At 44.0% G+C, this 13,379-nt stretch overlaps 2 protein-coding genes across 3 annotated transcripts; both read left to right on the top strand.

The window, feature by feature from the left end:
- The first annotated feature begins 3,115 nt into the window (after nucleotides 1–3,115).
- On the top strand, nucleotides 3,116–8,389 carry LOC133887317 (ribulose bisphosphate carboxylase/oxygenase activase B, chloroplastic-like). Its single transcript, XM_062327248.1, has 5 exons — nucleotides 3,116–3,205; nucleotides 3,560–3,864; nucleotides 6,499–6,604; nucleotides 7,153–7,238; nucleotides 7,336–8,389. Exons 1-5 carry the CDS (start codon nucleotides 3,158–3,160, stop codon nucleotides 8,201–8,203), a joined length of 1,413 nt encoding a protein of 470 aa, XP_062183232.1. The 5' UTR covers nucleotides 3,116–3,157; the 3' UTR covers nucleotides 8,204–8,389.
- A 1,365-nt stretch (nucleotides 8,390–9,754) lies between these two features.
- LOC133887282 (ribulose bisphosphate carboxylase/oxygenase activase, chloroplastic-like) lies at nucleotides 9,755–12,038 on the top strand. 2 transcript variants are annotated; one of them, XM_062327223.1, is made up of 6 exons: nucleotides 9,755–9,914; nucleotides 10,005–10,303; nucleotides 10,437–10,542; nucleotides 10,648–10,733; nucleotides 10,833–11,586; nucleotides 11,781–12,038. In XM_062327223.1, exons 1-6 carry the CDS (start codon nucleotides 9,879–9,881, stop codon nucleotides 11,919–11,921), a joined length of 1,422 nt encoding a protein of 473 aa, XP_062183207.1. In that variant the 5' UTR covers nucleotides 9,755–9,878; the 3' UTR covers nucleotides 11,922–12,038. The 2 variants fall into 2 exon arrangements, with proteins under 2 accessions (XP_062183207.1, XP_062183206.1); XM_062327222.1 differs by having other exon boundaries at nucleotides 10,833–11,618; nucleotides 11,782–12,038.
- The last annotated feature ends 1,341 nt before the right edge of the window (nucleotides 12,039–13,379 follow it).

Here is a 13,379-nt window from a genome sequence, read left to right as displayed (position 1 = left end):
GTCCGATAGATCCTGAAGTTTCCTAGCTAGCTCCTGAAAGGAAAAGAAAACCAAGGGGAAGATAGACAGACAGACAGATAGATCGATTGTGGTGGTGAAAGCAATGCAAGCACAAGCAGCTAGCTAGCAACTCTCTGGATGCTTCATATCATGCATGAACGAGTATATATATGCATGTAGTCTATTGATTTGAAGTTTTGAACCAACTGAAAGTATCATGCATGATAGCAAGCAACGAGAAATTTAACCAATTTTTATGGTGGTCAGCTATCCGGCTATATCTCCGACAAAAGATCAATGGACAACCAAGTACGTAGCGACGATCGATGTAGCACGTACCAAGCTTCTCGACCCATCCATCGACTGCGATGCCTTCAGCTATATATGGATCGGAGTTTAATCAGCAATAGATTTTGGCAAGGAATAATATTATACTTTACGTAGAAAAATATATTTGCAGCCCATAATCGCCATTTAATTTAAGTTGGTACGTGATGCTACTTAACGTAATGTATGTATGCGATGCATATTACTAGTAGCTAATTTAGGAAGTACTATTATACGACACTGTGGAAGTACAGTATTACTTAATTATATAGTCCCTTAATTCCTACATACTCTAGTTAAGCTAATTAAGGACATGGACCGTTTGATGCAACAGCAAATTAATAGTTCTATAAACCTACATACATGTAAGAAATTGCTGGTGAATAGTCACATTTCTTTCTATAAGGCGCCCACGTGTTTCAAGATTCAAACTTTGTAATCTTTGAGTAACAATTATTTTATCAATATGTAGGTTTGTGATAAAAAAAAAAGGTACCAATGGATTCGTATTTGAAAGTACTTTCCAATTAATGCTTATAATTTTGTTCCTACAAAATCTATAGTATAAGAGAAGCTATGGTTAAAGCTCAGTTTCTGCACCTTATATTTTGAAATGAAGATAGTACTTTTGTCTGAACAAGAAAATAAAATTAATTAGCATACAGAGGAAAATGAATTAAACCAAGCAGGCAGAAAGCTATGTTTTTAGATAATGGAAAAAGGATTATGGACTCTCCAACTTGTGTTACATACAGACCTAGTACATTATAATTAAACTGTCTCAGCACAAAGATGACAAATCAAGATAATAACAAGCCACAAGAGGTTCGAAGAAAAATTCAAGCAGCGCATACATAGCTATTACTAAACCTTCACCCATGATTTTCAAAGAATTCCATGGCAATGACCACCAAATAATGGCAAGACTTGAGTGTCTCCTTTCTTTCTTCATCCTTTTTCAGCAAGGCCAAATGCCTCAATCCTTAGGCTCTCCTGAAAATAACTTAATTAGATAAAAGGGATATTTTTTGTTTGTCAAAAACAATATCATTTCAACAAAATCAAATGACTCAATACAAAGCGGCAACCCTGACCAAAATTTGCTCCTATTCCCAAAAGTGAATCCCCAACCATATGGACTAAACTCGTAGGAAGCTTCAAGCCTATTGATGCCAGTTATTGTATTCTAATTTTAGCGTCAATTCTCTAAATCTATTATTGATAAATTAACAACATTATTGATTAATGTTGCTAACCTTGGTGGTTTTTGTACAACATTATTGATTAATGCTGCTAACCTTGATGGTTTTCGTACATAGTGTCGTTTGAGTGTGAATCGAAGAATCAACAGAAAGACAACATAATCAGGCACATTTGGACTTCACTGGAAAAGAGACGACCATCCACAAGACTTGTGTTTCGGCTCATTCCTAAAAATCACTAAAAATTTGAACTTTTTCACATTTTACAACAAATTCAAACTTAAGTGTGTGAATACGAGTAAAGTATCCAGCATATACACCAAATTTAAATTTTCCAAATTTTGAAAACATGCACAAAATAAACCATGTTGCATTTTGGAGTCTTCTGTTTTTTTTCTTGAGTTTTTGTATGTTGTTCAAATTTGAACCCTTTCAACTTCCTGATATTCCTAAATCCAATCTAAACCCTGAACTCCATCTGGGCCAGAACCCTCTTTTCTTAGCCCAGCCAACCCATCTCACTCATTATTAAAAATGCTGTCTATTGATTTCGGAATCATATATCTTGAGCGTACAGACGATTTCTACTATATGTATCTTCTAAAATTCCTAGGCCGTGCAGGCGCAGGGGTTGATGGACTAATTAATTCTAATTGAGTGGGAGTTTTGCTTCCCAACTGCTTAATGTTTCTGAGCATTCGATCTTCACTCAATAGCTTAAATATCCATTTGCTGAGTGGACATTTACTTTTAATATCTATATTGAAACCCTAGTCATCCTTGTCTTTGGGATGGCATAACATATTTCACTTTGCAAGTCTGTATGACTATCACTTTATTAGTAAAATTTGGATCGAAAGTAATCCAATACTGCACTTCATCTTAAATTGACATGATGAATACGAAGACTACTAGGAACAAATTTAATACTCCCAAAGACACCAACCAGCAAATCTGTCACCAGGGGATAGATATGATGTTTGGCACCAGCAAGCTATGTACTCCTAGATAAGTAAGAGCTGTTGGGTGATGGATAGAGTAAGCAAGCGGGCGGGCCTTGATTTGTGCGCTGCGACTGCGTGCGTACCTGCATCTGATCTGGAGGCAGGCAGGGGTGAAGGGCGGGGCCCAACGCAATCCACAGCGTGTGGCTCTGATCGTCTTGCAGCAGCTGAGCCTGAGCTTAGGGTACCTCATGCAATCAAGCAAGTCATCCATCGTATCAGTCCAGTCGTACTCATACACGGCCGCTCTAGAATATTCATGATGCATGTACGATCACCACTTGCAGTGCAGTGCAGGATCGCGACACACTTGCATGCTAATCGCAATATCGCATCGCATCATCACCACTCATCTATCAGTGTATGTCTGCATGTATGTATGCATAATGCATGGGCTTGTGGAGTAGTGAATCGGGAAGGATCGAGAGCCTGCTGCATGCATCTATCTGCCTGCAACTCGATCCTATAAAAGGGAAGCAGCAGCAGCAACAGCTCGATCAGGCAAGAACTAGCAGCAAGCTCACCGATCAGCTTGAGATCCCCTTTCTAATTATATATATTAGCTAGTGTACACATCGATATCGATCGATCTCAGCTCAGCTCGCAGACCGCAGCATAGTACTGATGATGATGGCGGCTGCTGCTTTCTCCTCCACCACCGTCGGAGCGCCGGTACGTACGCACAAATCTGTCTGTCTCGCTCTCGTTTTCTCTTCTTGTCGATCAGTGCGTACACTCGCTACTCGATATCTAATCCTGCTTAATTATGAAGAAAATAAACATCCCTAACGCGGCTTCGTGAATTAATTAATTACAAGTTACCTAATGTTGTAGCAGCTCAAAGTTAAGCACAAACAGGTACTGGTACTGGTAGACTTACAAAAATGATACACTATATATATTTTGTCATACTTATTAAGTATTGACCACCTATTTTACTTTCATCAGTGAGTTGTACTTGACTTACGGTTCATACTGAAAGCAACAGTAGGAGGTAGTGGTACTCATAGATTCATTGTTGTGCAGGCCTCGACGCCGGGCAGCTTCCTCGGGAAGAAGCTCAAGAAGCAGCAGCAGCAGGTGAACTGCCATGGCAGCAGGCCGTCCAACCTCAAAAACGGGTTCAGGGTCATGGCGGCCAAGGACCTGGACGAGTCGAAGCAGACGGACCAGGACCGGTGGAAGGGCCTCGCCTACGACATCTCCGACGACCAGCAGGACATCACCAGGGGCAAGGGCCTCGTCGACTACCTTTTCCAGGCGCCCATGGGAGACGGCACACACGAGGCCGTGCTCAGCTCCTACGAGTACATCAGCCAGGGGCTCAGACAGTAAGCATACTGCATTCATGCACCTTAATTATATTTAATTTAAGCGCATATATATCATATCATATATCATACTATTACTAATTGGGGGCTTCTTTAAAAGCTTCACGGTGATCTAGAATGAGGCACGTTAGGAAAAAAAAAATCCTAAAAAATCTCTCAAAAACAGCAAAACATCCTATCTTTAATTTTGTGGGTCCCTGTTAAACGTAAAAGAACATGTGATCAATCTATCTTCTATTTACATGTACCAATGGCGGATCCAGTACTAGAGCGTTGGGTAGGCAACTAATTAGACTTTTTTTCATTTTTCTTTGGACAAATCGTGAGCTAACCTACATACTGAATTAAATTTGGACCAAATCTCAAAATAGTCCGAGACCTACCTGAACTACACTCTAGGTCTGCCATTGACCTGTGCGTATCTAACATTGCCACATGGAAGGAAAGAGTCTGGATTGAATACATTGCTATATGCATGCATATTAATTATTGAATAACAAATTGAAATTAAATGATCAAGCTCGGTAGTCAACAACAGGTCGATCATGACCCCCACACATTTTTCTATCATGTGATTGTTGGATGTTGTATCAAGTTGGCACGTGTATGTGTACGACTCTCGGTGACATGCACAGCTCAATCCTTCCTATTCCTTCACAATGCCACACATGCCAATACTCCGATTCAACTGCAACACTTAATTATGCTTGGAGAGTCCCATTCAACCACGACCTTTAAATCACATATATATGCATGCAAATTAAATCTGACATAGCTACGCTATACTAATGCAAGATTCCATAAGTGTGATACACATACCTAAGTTGGTGTGATTGACAAAACTGAATCAGTAGCTATTGTTCGCATGATTATCTTTGGGAAAATCATTCGAGGCATTGTTGATCACTGTGCCGGCGAGCTATCAAATTAGTGCTTGGGGCGTGTCCCGAGCTTAGAGAGGGAAGGTTGGGGTGGCTGTGGTACGGCGGTGGAAGGCAGAGGTGATGGGGATGGCGAGGCAGTGGTGGTGCCACTACTAGAGCCGTGAGATCAAAGGAAATTGGTCATGAGTGAAAGCTGGTTGTCCATGGCAATATCATGGAGGCCAAAGCGCGTGGGGTGGGGAAGGGGAGGTTGGATTGGGAGTGAGAGGTCTAGGTTTAGCTCAGAGGAAAGGAGTGAAAGCGTTGTCCTATCGTTCGCATTATTATTTTTGGTAAAATCATCTCGATGCACTTGAAAATCTATGCTCAGGGAGGGGTCACCCTCTTCTCCAGCAAGCCGCCAGATTAGGGTTCGAGGTTTGAGGCTTCTAGGCATAGATGAAAGGTTAGGGTGGGTGTCATCTGGTGGCGGGAGGCAGAGGTGGTGGAACGGCAATGCAGTGAGATAATGCCACTACTAGATACATGGGGTCAAAGACAGGTGGTGGTCAGTGAAGGCGCTGGGGGCATCAAGAAAGTGAGAGACAATTAGGAGACCATGGTGGATTAACTACCGAAGATGAAGTAGGATTGCCACATAGGGAAGGAGCTGTGGGGAGAGCAAAGACGAGGGTGAAAGCCAGTGGCAAAGGGGCTAAAGTGCATGGGGTGGGGAAGGGGAGATTGGAGATAGGTAGACCAGTTACAACCGTGTGTTCAGAAATACATAATTGCAACCCCTATGCAGAGAAAGCATGCATGCATGTAGGAAATCTTTTGTTGATTTTAATCATTAAAATGCAATATCTCTAGAACCATATATCCGATTTTCGATCTGTTTGAAGCATATTATTGGAAAAAATATGCTTAACAAAATGAGATTAATGAAAGCTATATTTTGATGAAGTTTTAGGATCGTAACTGAGTTATGTCTATGTAAGTCACCCAGTTGCGCTTTGTGCTATACTACAGTTACAACTTGGGTTGTCAATTGTAATTCAGAAACAACCGAGTTACAACATGTTGAACAACATAGTTACAACATGGTAGACACTCTAGTTACTACAATGCATTATCGAGCGAGTACTAATTACAACATGATAGACACTCTAGTTATAACATGTTGAACACTCTAATTACAATATAGTAGACAATCTAATTACGACATGCATTGTCGAGTGTGGACTAGTTATAACATGATAGACACTCTAGTTACAAGATGCTGAATAATATAGTTACAACATTGTCGATTGCAATATGATTGTAATTAATTGCAATCAGTCAGCTTGAACAGATAAGTTGCAATCTCGCTATGTATATAGTTGTAACCGCTCTATGCGTATAGTTACAACGGGTAGTTGAAATCACTCTATACTTATAGTTATAACCTCTCTATGCACGTAGTTACAACTGGTTACAATCGCTGCTCACGAGATAGGAACGTGCTCGATCATCCAGTGGGCTTGGGGGTGGTGGGATGGTAGGATTCCTTTGACCAGCTTTTGACCATGTATGGGTGGTGAGAGTTGGCTCATCGATGCTGTCGATTGACAACAGTTGCATGTGCGTAGCTCATATAGTTAGTGTGCATACCCACAAAATAGATATAAGGTATATACGCGCGTGTATAGAGAGAGATGCATGCATGCTCAATAATATAATGTAACTCGATCAACTGAATAATCATCGTGCCTTGTGTGGCTGCCTGCAGATTCAATTTGGACAACACCATGGACGGATTGTACATCGCCCCGGCCTTCATGGACAAGCTCGTTGTCCACATTGCCAAGAACTTCATGACCCTGCCAAACATCAAGGTAGTACTAGTAACCAACCAACATGAATGCCACTAATTGTTCGTGTGTTCATTAACATCATTCTGAAGCTTTTCTTTCAGAACATACAGCTGATTCATAAAACTTGTAGCCTAGACTTGATACTAACCACTGAACTCAGTACCAGTCGCGTTACAGGTACGGCCTGGTAGAAATTTAAAGCGGAGGAAATAATTTGGTTTAATTTGAAATTCCAACAAATTCCGGACAATTTAATTTGCGGATAAATTACAAGATCTCAAAGCATTTGGAAAAAAAAAATCCAAACGATGCTTTTGAGTTAGATTTCCTTCTGGTTCCAAAACCCATTCAAATATATTTGGATGAAAACCAGTTCGGGTAAGGCTAGTTACAGTTGTGGTGACAAGTATAAGGAAGGCTAAATAGGTACTGCATGCTCTTCAACTTAATTACCAGTATAATTAGGACTTGAACTTATCACATGATCTGACCAACATTAATTAATTTCTCTAACTGTTTGGGTCTAGTTTATTCAGGCAATATTCTAATTAATTTCTCTAATTTTTCAGGTCCCTCTGATCCTGGGTATCTGGGGAGGCAAGGGCCAGGGCAAGTCCTTCCAATGTGAGCTTGTCTTCGCCAAGATGGGCATCAAGTAAGCTAAGCTGGCTTCTTTCTGACGTCATGTCGACGATCATCTCATCCAGAGGTCACTGACCAGCATGTGATCGAAATTCTTTTACTTGGGACAGCCCCATTATGATGAGCGCTGGAGAGCTCGAGAGCGGCAACGCCGGTGAGCCGGCAAAGCTGATCCGGCAGCGTTACCGGGAGGCGGCGGACATCATCCGCAAGGGGAAGATGTGCGTCCTGTTCATCAACGACCTCGACGCCGGTGCCGGGCGCATGGGTGGCACGACGCAGTACACGGTGAACAACCAGATGGTGAACGCGACGCTGATGAACATCGCCGACAACCCGACGAACGTGCAGCTGCCGGGGCAGTACAACAAGGAGGAGAACCCCCGGGTGCCCATCATCGTCACCGGCAACGACTTCTCGACGCTGTACGCGCCGCTCATCCGCGACGGCCGCATGGAGAAGTTCTACTGGGCGCCAACCCGCGAGGACCGCATCGGCGTCTGCAAGGGCATCTTCCGCACCGACAACGTCCCCGACAAGGCCATCGTGAAGCTCGTCGACACCTTCCCCGGCCAGTCCATCGACTTCTTCGGCGCTCTCCGTGCGCGCGTCTACGACGACGAGGTGCGGCGGTGGGTGGCCGAGGTGGGCGTGGAGAACATCGGCAAGAAGCTGGTCAACTCCCGGGAGGGCCCGCCGACGTTCGAGCAGCCCAAGATGACGCTGGAGAAGCTGATGGAGTACGGGCACATGCTGGTGCAGGAGCAGGAGAACGTAAAGCGCGTGCAGCTCGCGGACAAGTACCTCAGCGAGGCAGCTCTTGGTGAAGCCAACGAGGACGCCATGAAGACCGGTGCCTTCTACGGCAAGGCGGCGCAGCAGGTCGGCGTGCCCGTCCCCGAGGGATGCACCGACCCCAAGGCCGCCAACTTCGACCCCACCGCCAGGAGCGACGACGGCAGCTGCGTCTACAACTGATGAGTACCCCAAGTGTATTAGATTAATTTGCAGCTACCATATATACTCGCATATATGTTAAGATTTAAAACTATATATATATATATATCATGGAATATAATCCGATTGTGAGAGGTATTAATTTTTTATGCACAGGTATGTATGCATGCATGCTAGCTGGTTGTCTATCGCAGGTACTAATTGATTAATCAAAATTATTATTGTGATCAGTGATTGACTCGTTTGGTGTTTGGATGCAATCCAAGGGAGAGCTGCACATGGATTATTATTGTTTTGTCGAGGAAAGTGACTCATTATTGCTAATTCCTATATATATGGACTTAATTGGAGATTATATATATTCCTAGCTAGACTTGTGTTGGTCCAGCTTTCAAGTTGTGAAGAATCATTTGGAATCATTTGCAGAAGCAGGAAAATGCCAGCCCAACACATTATATTGGGCTCTAAAACCAGCTACTCCTCTACAGAACAAAACAGCTTCTTTACAAGATATATACCTTCTGAAAGGCTAAAAACTGCTCGGCAAAAACAAAAACCAACCCAAAGGCAGTCTCTTCTAAAAGTAAGTAGCTTGGAGGAGTTAGTTGTTTAGTGCGTAAATTATTGTTTAGCGCTTGATTCTTGTATAGGGCAAGAAGGTGAGAGAATTTTGATGCTGTGCTGCTTAGAGAATTTGTCCCTCTTGTTGGTGTTGCTTACTGTTGTCGATGCAAGATATATATATATATATATATGAGCCACGGCAAGATCCAACTTGTATACTGTGTAATGACAGTATTAAGCAAGTTGAGTGAAAAAGGCAGGATTATCATTAGCAGGTAGCAGCTAGCAAACAGGATGTGCTGGACAAAGGTTGTATTAAGCAAACAGCAGCCATTGAATTACCAGTGGCCTCTACTCAACACAAATAGAAACTTCCAGGAACTAAGCTATGCACCACAAATTAGATATTCATGAGTGTGTGACTCTTATTTATCTGGCCCTGTCATGAGGTTTCACCAAACAGGCAATATAACATTGCAGTATATATAAATAAGGTTAACAGTCCTTTTTCGCGTGTGTCAACAAAAACGTCCAGCCTTCATGTTTGATGTTAACAAGGAGGAGTATGCATGTGTGGCATCAAATAAATGACAGCCCTAGCCCCAAGTTTGGTGATGGTTATCGGCAACAATAAATCATTTTTGTGGTACTTGAGCTAGCATACAAATCTTGGATGCCTCATCCAGCAAGCAAAAGCTTTCTGTGGTGATCCACCATTGGCCTGGAGAAAATAGGATTGGGCATGCAAAGAGGAAAGGAGAGGAAAGCAAATGGCCGGATTCTAATCTGTGGTGATTCAGTGGCGAGGAACGAAGGCCAAGAAATGGATGGAATGCAGCCTCTGCCTCTGCCTCTGCCTCTGCCCAAACTTTCTTTCTCTTGGCAGTCCAAGCTAGCCATCCTATTGGCCGGCCGGGATGGCGCCACGTGTGCAGAACCCCATCCTCAGCGTGTGGCCTCCGGGTGATCTGGAAGCTGATCCACAAGCGCGCGGCGCTCCTCCTCTTCCCGACCAAACACGCTTGCACCACACGTGCTCTGTATTTAAGTGCTATCATGGCTCGACCTCTATACTCTGAGCAGCAGCGGCGGCGGCCATCACCGTTCCGTTCAACCAAGAAGCAGCGCAGAGATGGCGGCCACCTTCTCCTCCACCGTCGGAGCCCCGGTGCGTGTGCTTCCATTTACATCTCATGCTCAGCCCACTTCTTCTTCTTGTTGCAGATTAATTGATGGATGTGATATGCGTATTTGGCAGGCCTCCACACCGACCAGCTTCCTCGGGAAGAAGCTCAAGAAGCAGGTGACCGCGGCCGTGAACTACCATGGCAAGAGCTCCAGCGCCAACAGGTTCAAGGTCATGGCCAAGGAGCTTGACGAGAGCAAGCAGACCGACCAGGACCGGTGGAAGGGCCTCGCCTACGACATCTCCGACGACCAGCAGGACATCACCAGGGGCAAGGGCATCGTCGACTCCCTCTTCCAGGCGCCCATGGGTGACGGCACCCACGAGGCCGTGCTCAGCTCCTACGAGTACATCAGCCAGGGGCTCAGACAGTAAGCACACTGCATCTGCATGCACCTTAATCATATTTAATTTAAGCATATAGAGAGAGAGACGCATGCATGCTCAGCTCAATGTAACTCGATCAACTGAATCATTATGCCTTGTGTGCCTGCCTGCCTGCAGATTCAATTTGGACAACACCATGGACGGCTTGTACATCGCCCCGGCCTTCATGGACAAGCTCGTTGTCCACCTCTCCAAGAACTTCATGACCCTGCCAAACATCAAGGTAATTAGCTGATTAATCAAGGAAGGCTCTTTCCTTTCACCAATCAAATATATATTAATGAAAATTAACTCCAATTATTGAAAATACATGTACATATATCATCAGGTGCCACTGATCCTGGGTATCTGGGGAGGCAAGGGTCAGGGGAAATCATTCCAATGTGAGCTTGTCTTCGCCAAGATGGGCATCACGTACGTAATGGTTCCTCTTAATTTATTTCCATTTCGGCGTATAGTACATGCCTCTTGATGGACGTACGCTAGCTCTAGCTGATCATGTCCTGTCCACAGCCCTATCATGATGAGCGCCGGAGAGCTGGAGAGCGGCAACGCCGGAGAGCCGGCCAAGCTTATCAGGCAGCGGTACCGTGAGGCTTCGGACATCATCAAGAAGGGCAAGATGTGCGCTCTCTTCATCAACGATCTCGACGCCGGCGCCGGTCGCATGGGCGGGACGACGCAGTACACCGTGAACAACCAGATGGTGAACGCCACCCTCATGAACATCGCCGACAACCCCACCAACGTGCAGCTCCCCGGCATGTACAACAAGGAGGATAACCCCCGCGTGCCCATCATCGTCACCGGTAACGACTTCTCCACCCTGTACGCGCCACTCATCCGCGACGGTCGTATGGAGAAGTTCTACTGGGCTCCCACCCGCGAGGACCGGATCGGTGTCTCCAAGGGTATCTTCCGCTCCGACAACGTCCCCGATGACGCCATTGTCAAGATCGTCGACACCTTCCCTGGGCAGTCCATCGACTTCTTCGGTGCCCTGCGTGCCCGGGTGTACGACGACGAGGTGCGCAAATGGGTCGGAGAGACCGGAGTCGAGAACATCGGCAAGAGGCTTGTCAACTCCCGGGAGGGCCCACCGACCTTCGAGCAGCCCAAGATGACGGTGGAGAAGCTCTTGGAGTACGGCCACATGCTGGTGCAGGAGCAGGAGAATGTCAAGCGTGTGCAGCTTGCTGACAAGTACCTCAGCGAGGCAGCTCTTGGTGCAGCTAACGACGATGCCATCAAGTCTGGTGCCTTCTACCAGCAGTAGAACATTATAATAGGATCCAGGAGGTGAATTTTAATTTCGCACTCCTGCTACATACAGTATTCAGTTCGATCTGTACTTTACTAAACTCAATTCTTGCATCTATAACTGCATACTTACATATTTAATATCCAGTTTAAAGGACATATATAATTATCTTCTCACCAAACTGTGCACATCATATTTCAGGTAAAGCAGCGCAGCAAGTTAATGTTCCTGTACCGGAAGGTTTCACTGACCCAACGGCGAGGAGCGATCGATGCCAGCTGCCCTTACATCTTTCAAGCCTGCCATTTTTATTATTCCCCATGTTTTACTCTTTGTACTAAAATACCGGATCCGGCCAAGCGATAGCTGGGCATGAAACGTTTTTGTCGATATAAAGATATATATGGGCTATACTGATTTGGTATGTACAAAAGAGTATAAGAATATCTATCATTTCATTTGCCTCCCAGTCAACTAAGTGAATTCTGCTTAATGCATTCAGAAAATTCCTACAAACAAGCTACATTTAAAGTTGTTTAAAGCACAGAAAGATAGATTGATATAGGAAGGGATTCGTTCTGCAGCTCTGCAACAGGAATACAAGTGCATATATATTTTGCATCTTGCAAAATGGGCCCTGTATCCCCCTGCCTGGCTCCATCCCCATGTGGATGTTAATATTGTTTCAAGCTCAGATATAAGGGATGGCCTCCACAAATGTTTCATGTGGTGGATAACTAAACATTGCCCACAGTTTTCAGTCAAGCCCGTTAACAGGTCTAATGACCCTATCACCGACAAAGAAAAAGCAATATATTTCGGACAGCTCTGTGAACTCATTTGCAGTGTTACAAATGCCATACGATTTTGGGGCCTGTACAGGAGCTAATCACAAACTATGTTTCCAACAACACTACTGCCAACGTCCCCACATTCATATGTGATTCCTAAAACATGGTCATTGTGTTTGTGATTGTTAACTGGGCAAGCAACATTGGTTATGGGCAGCAAGTAGTAACATTGTTCTAGTGTTGATGCTGCATCCAGGCAGCAAGTACAATGAGAGGTGACAGGTGCAAAATAAAATCATCCCAAATCCATCCTTCAATTTCCGTGTGGTGATGAAATCATGCATGAGCTTGCTAGTAGTTTTGCATGCACTAGGTAGCCAAGCTAAGAAACATGCGCTGTTGTCGCCCAATTTCCAATGGATACACGAACTTGAAGCAAAGTCAATAGGAATAAGATATATAGGATAGTGTACTGTAGAGCACCGGTGGAGCTAGATGCATGCAAGGTTGTCAGGATCTTAGAATCATACGATTTTACAATCCCAGGAAACCGGTATGATACGGATCCCTCCGTGAATCTTAATTTTATAGAATCATGATCCTGTGTGTAGAATCTTGACAACCTTGTTGTCAGCATCTAAAATCGGGTAAGACTTATGATTAATTGGGTTTTATTAGTTTAGTTTGACATCTTTTACTCTTTACATGCTGTTGTATGTTAAAAAAATGTTATGATTTATGTATGGGACTTTTCAAATGATAGAATTATGATTCAATAATATTTAAAATTAAGTTCAATTGAAATTGATGTGAATAAGTGCACTCAAAACTTATCAAAATCGACATTGTATTCTTCCATTTCTTAGAACCTATTGCAATTCATATTTAGAATATATGTATTTTTTCAAAATCTGCAGTAAAGCAGACAGCAACGCCATTTCCATGCGTTCGACAGAAGGCAGGTAGGCACCTAGACTCCCTGCTGCTGCTACTGAAAACTAGTGCTTG

This window comes from Phragmites australis, chromosome 12 (genome assembly GCF_958298935.1).
Source record: "Phragmites australis chromosome 12, lpPhrAust1.1, whole genome shotgun sequence".
Lineage (NCBI taxonomy): Eukaryota > Viridiplantae > Streptophyta > Magnoliopsida > Poales > Poaceae > Phragmites > Phragmites australis.
Note: the sequence above shows the minus strand (reverse complement) of the source record. Positions and strands in the feature narration are given on the sequence as shown.

Bases quoted from the DNA above. Each gene is read 5' to 3' on its own strand.
- LOC133887317 (XM_062327248.1), top strand. From the start codon at position 3,158: ATGATGATGGCGGCTGCTGCTTTCTCCTCCACCACCGTCGGAGCGCCG. The intron at 6,605-7,152 runs GTAGTACTAGTA...CTAATTTTTCAG, and splicing joins TGACCCTGCCAAACATCAAG to GTCCCTCTGATCCTGGGTAT. The intron at 7,239-7,335 runs GTAAGCTAAGCT...TACTTGGGACAG, and splicing joins TTCGCCAAGATGGGCATCAA to CCCCATTATGATGAGCGCTG.
- LOC133887282 (XM_062327223.1), top strand. From the start codon at position 9,879: ATGGCGGCCACCTTCTCCTCCACCGTCGGAGCCCCG. The intron at 10,304-10,436 runs GTAAGCACACTG...GCCTGCCTGCAG, and splicing joins ATCAGCCAGGGGCTCAGACA to ATTCAATTTGGACAACACCA. The intron at 10,543-10,647 runs GTAATTAGCTGA...ATATATCATCAG, and splicing joins TGACCCTGCCAAACATCAAG to GTGCCACTGATCCTGGGTAT.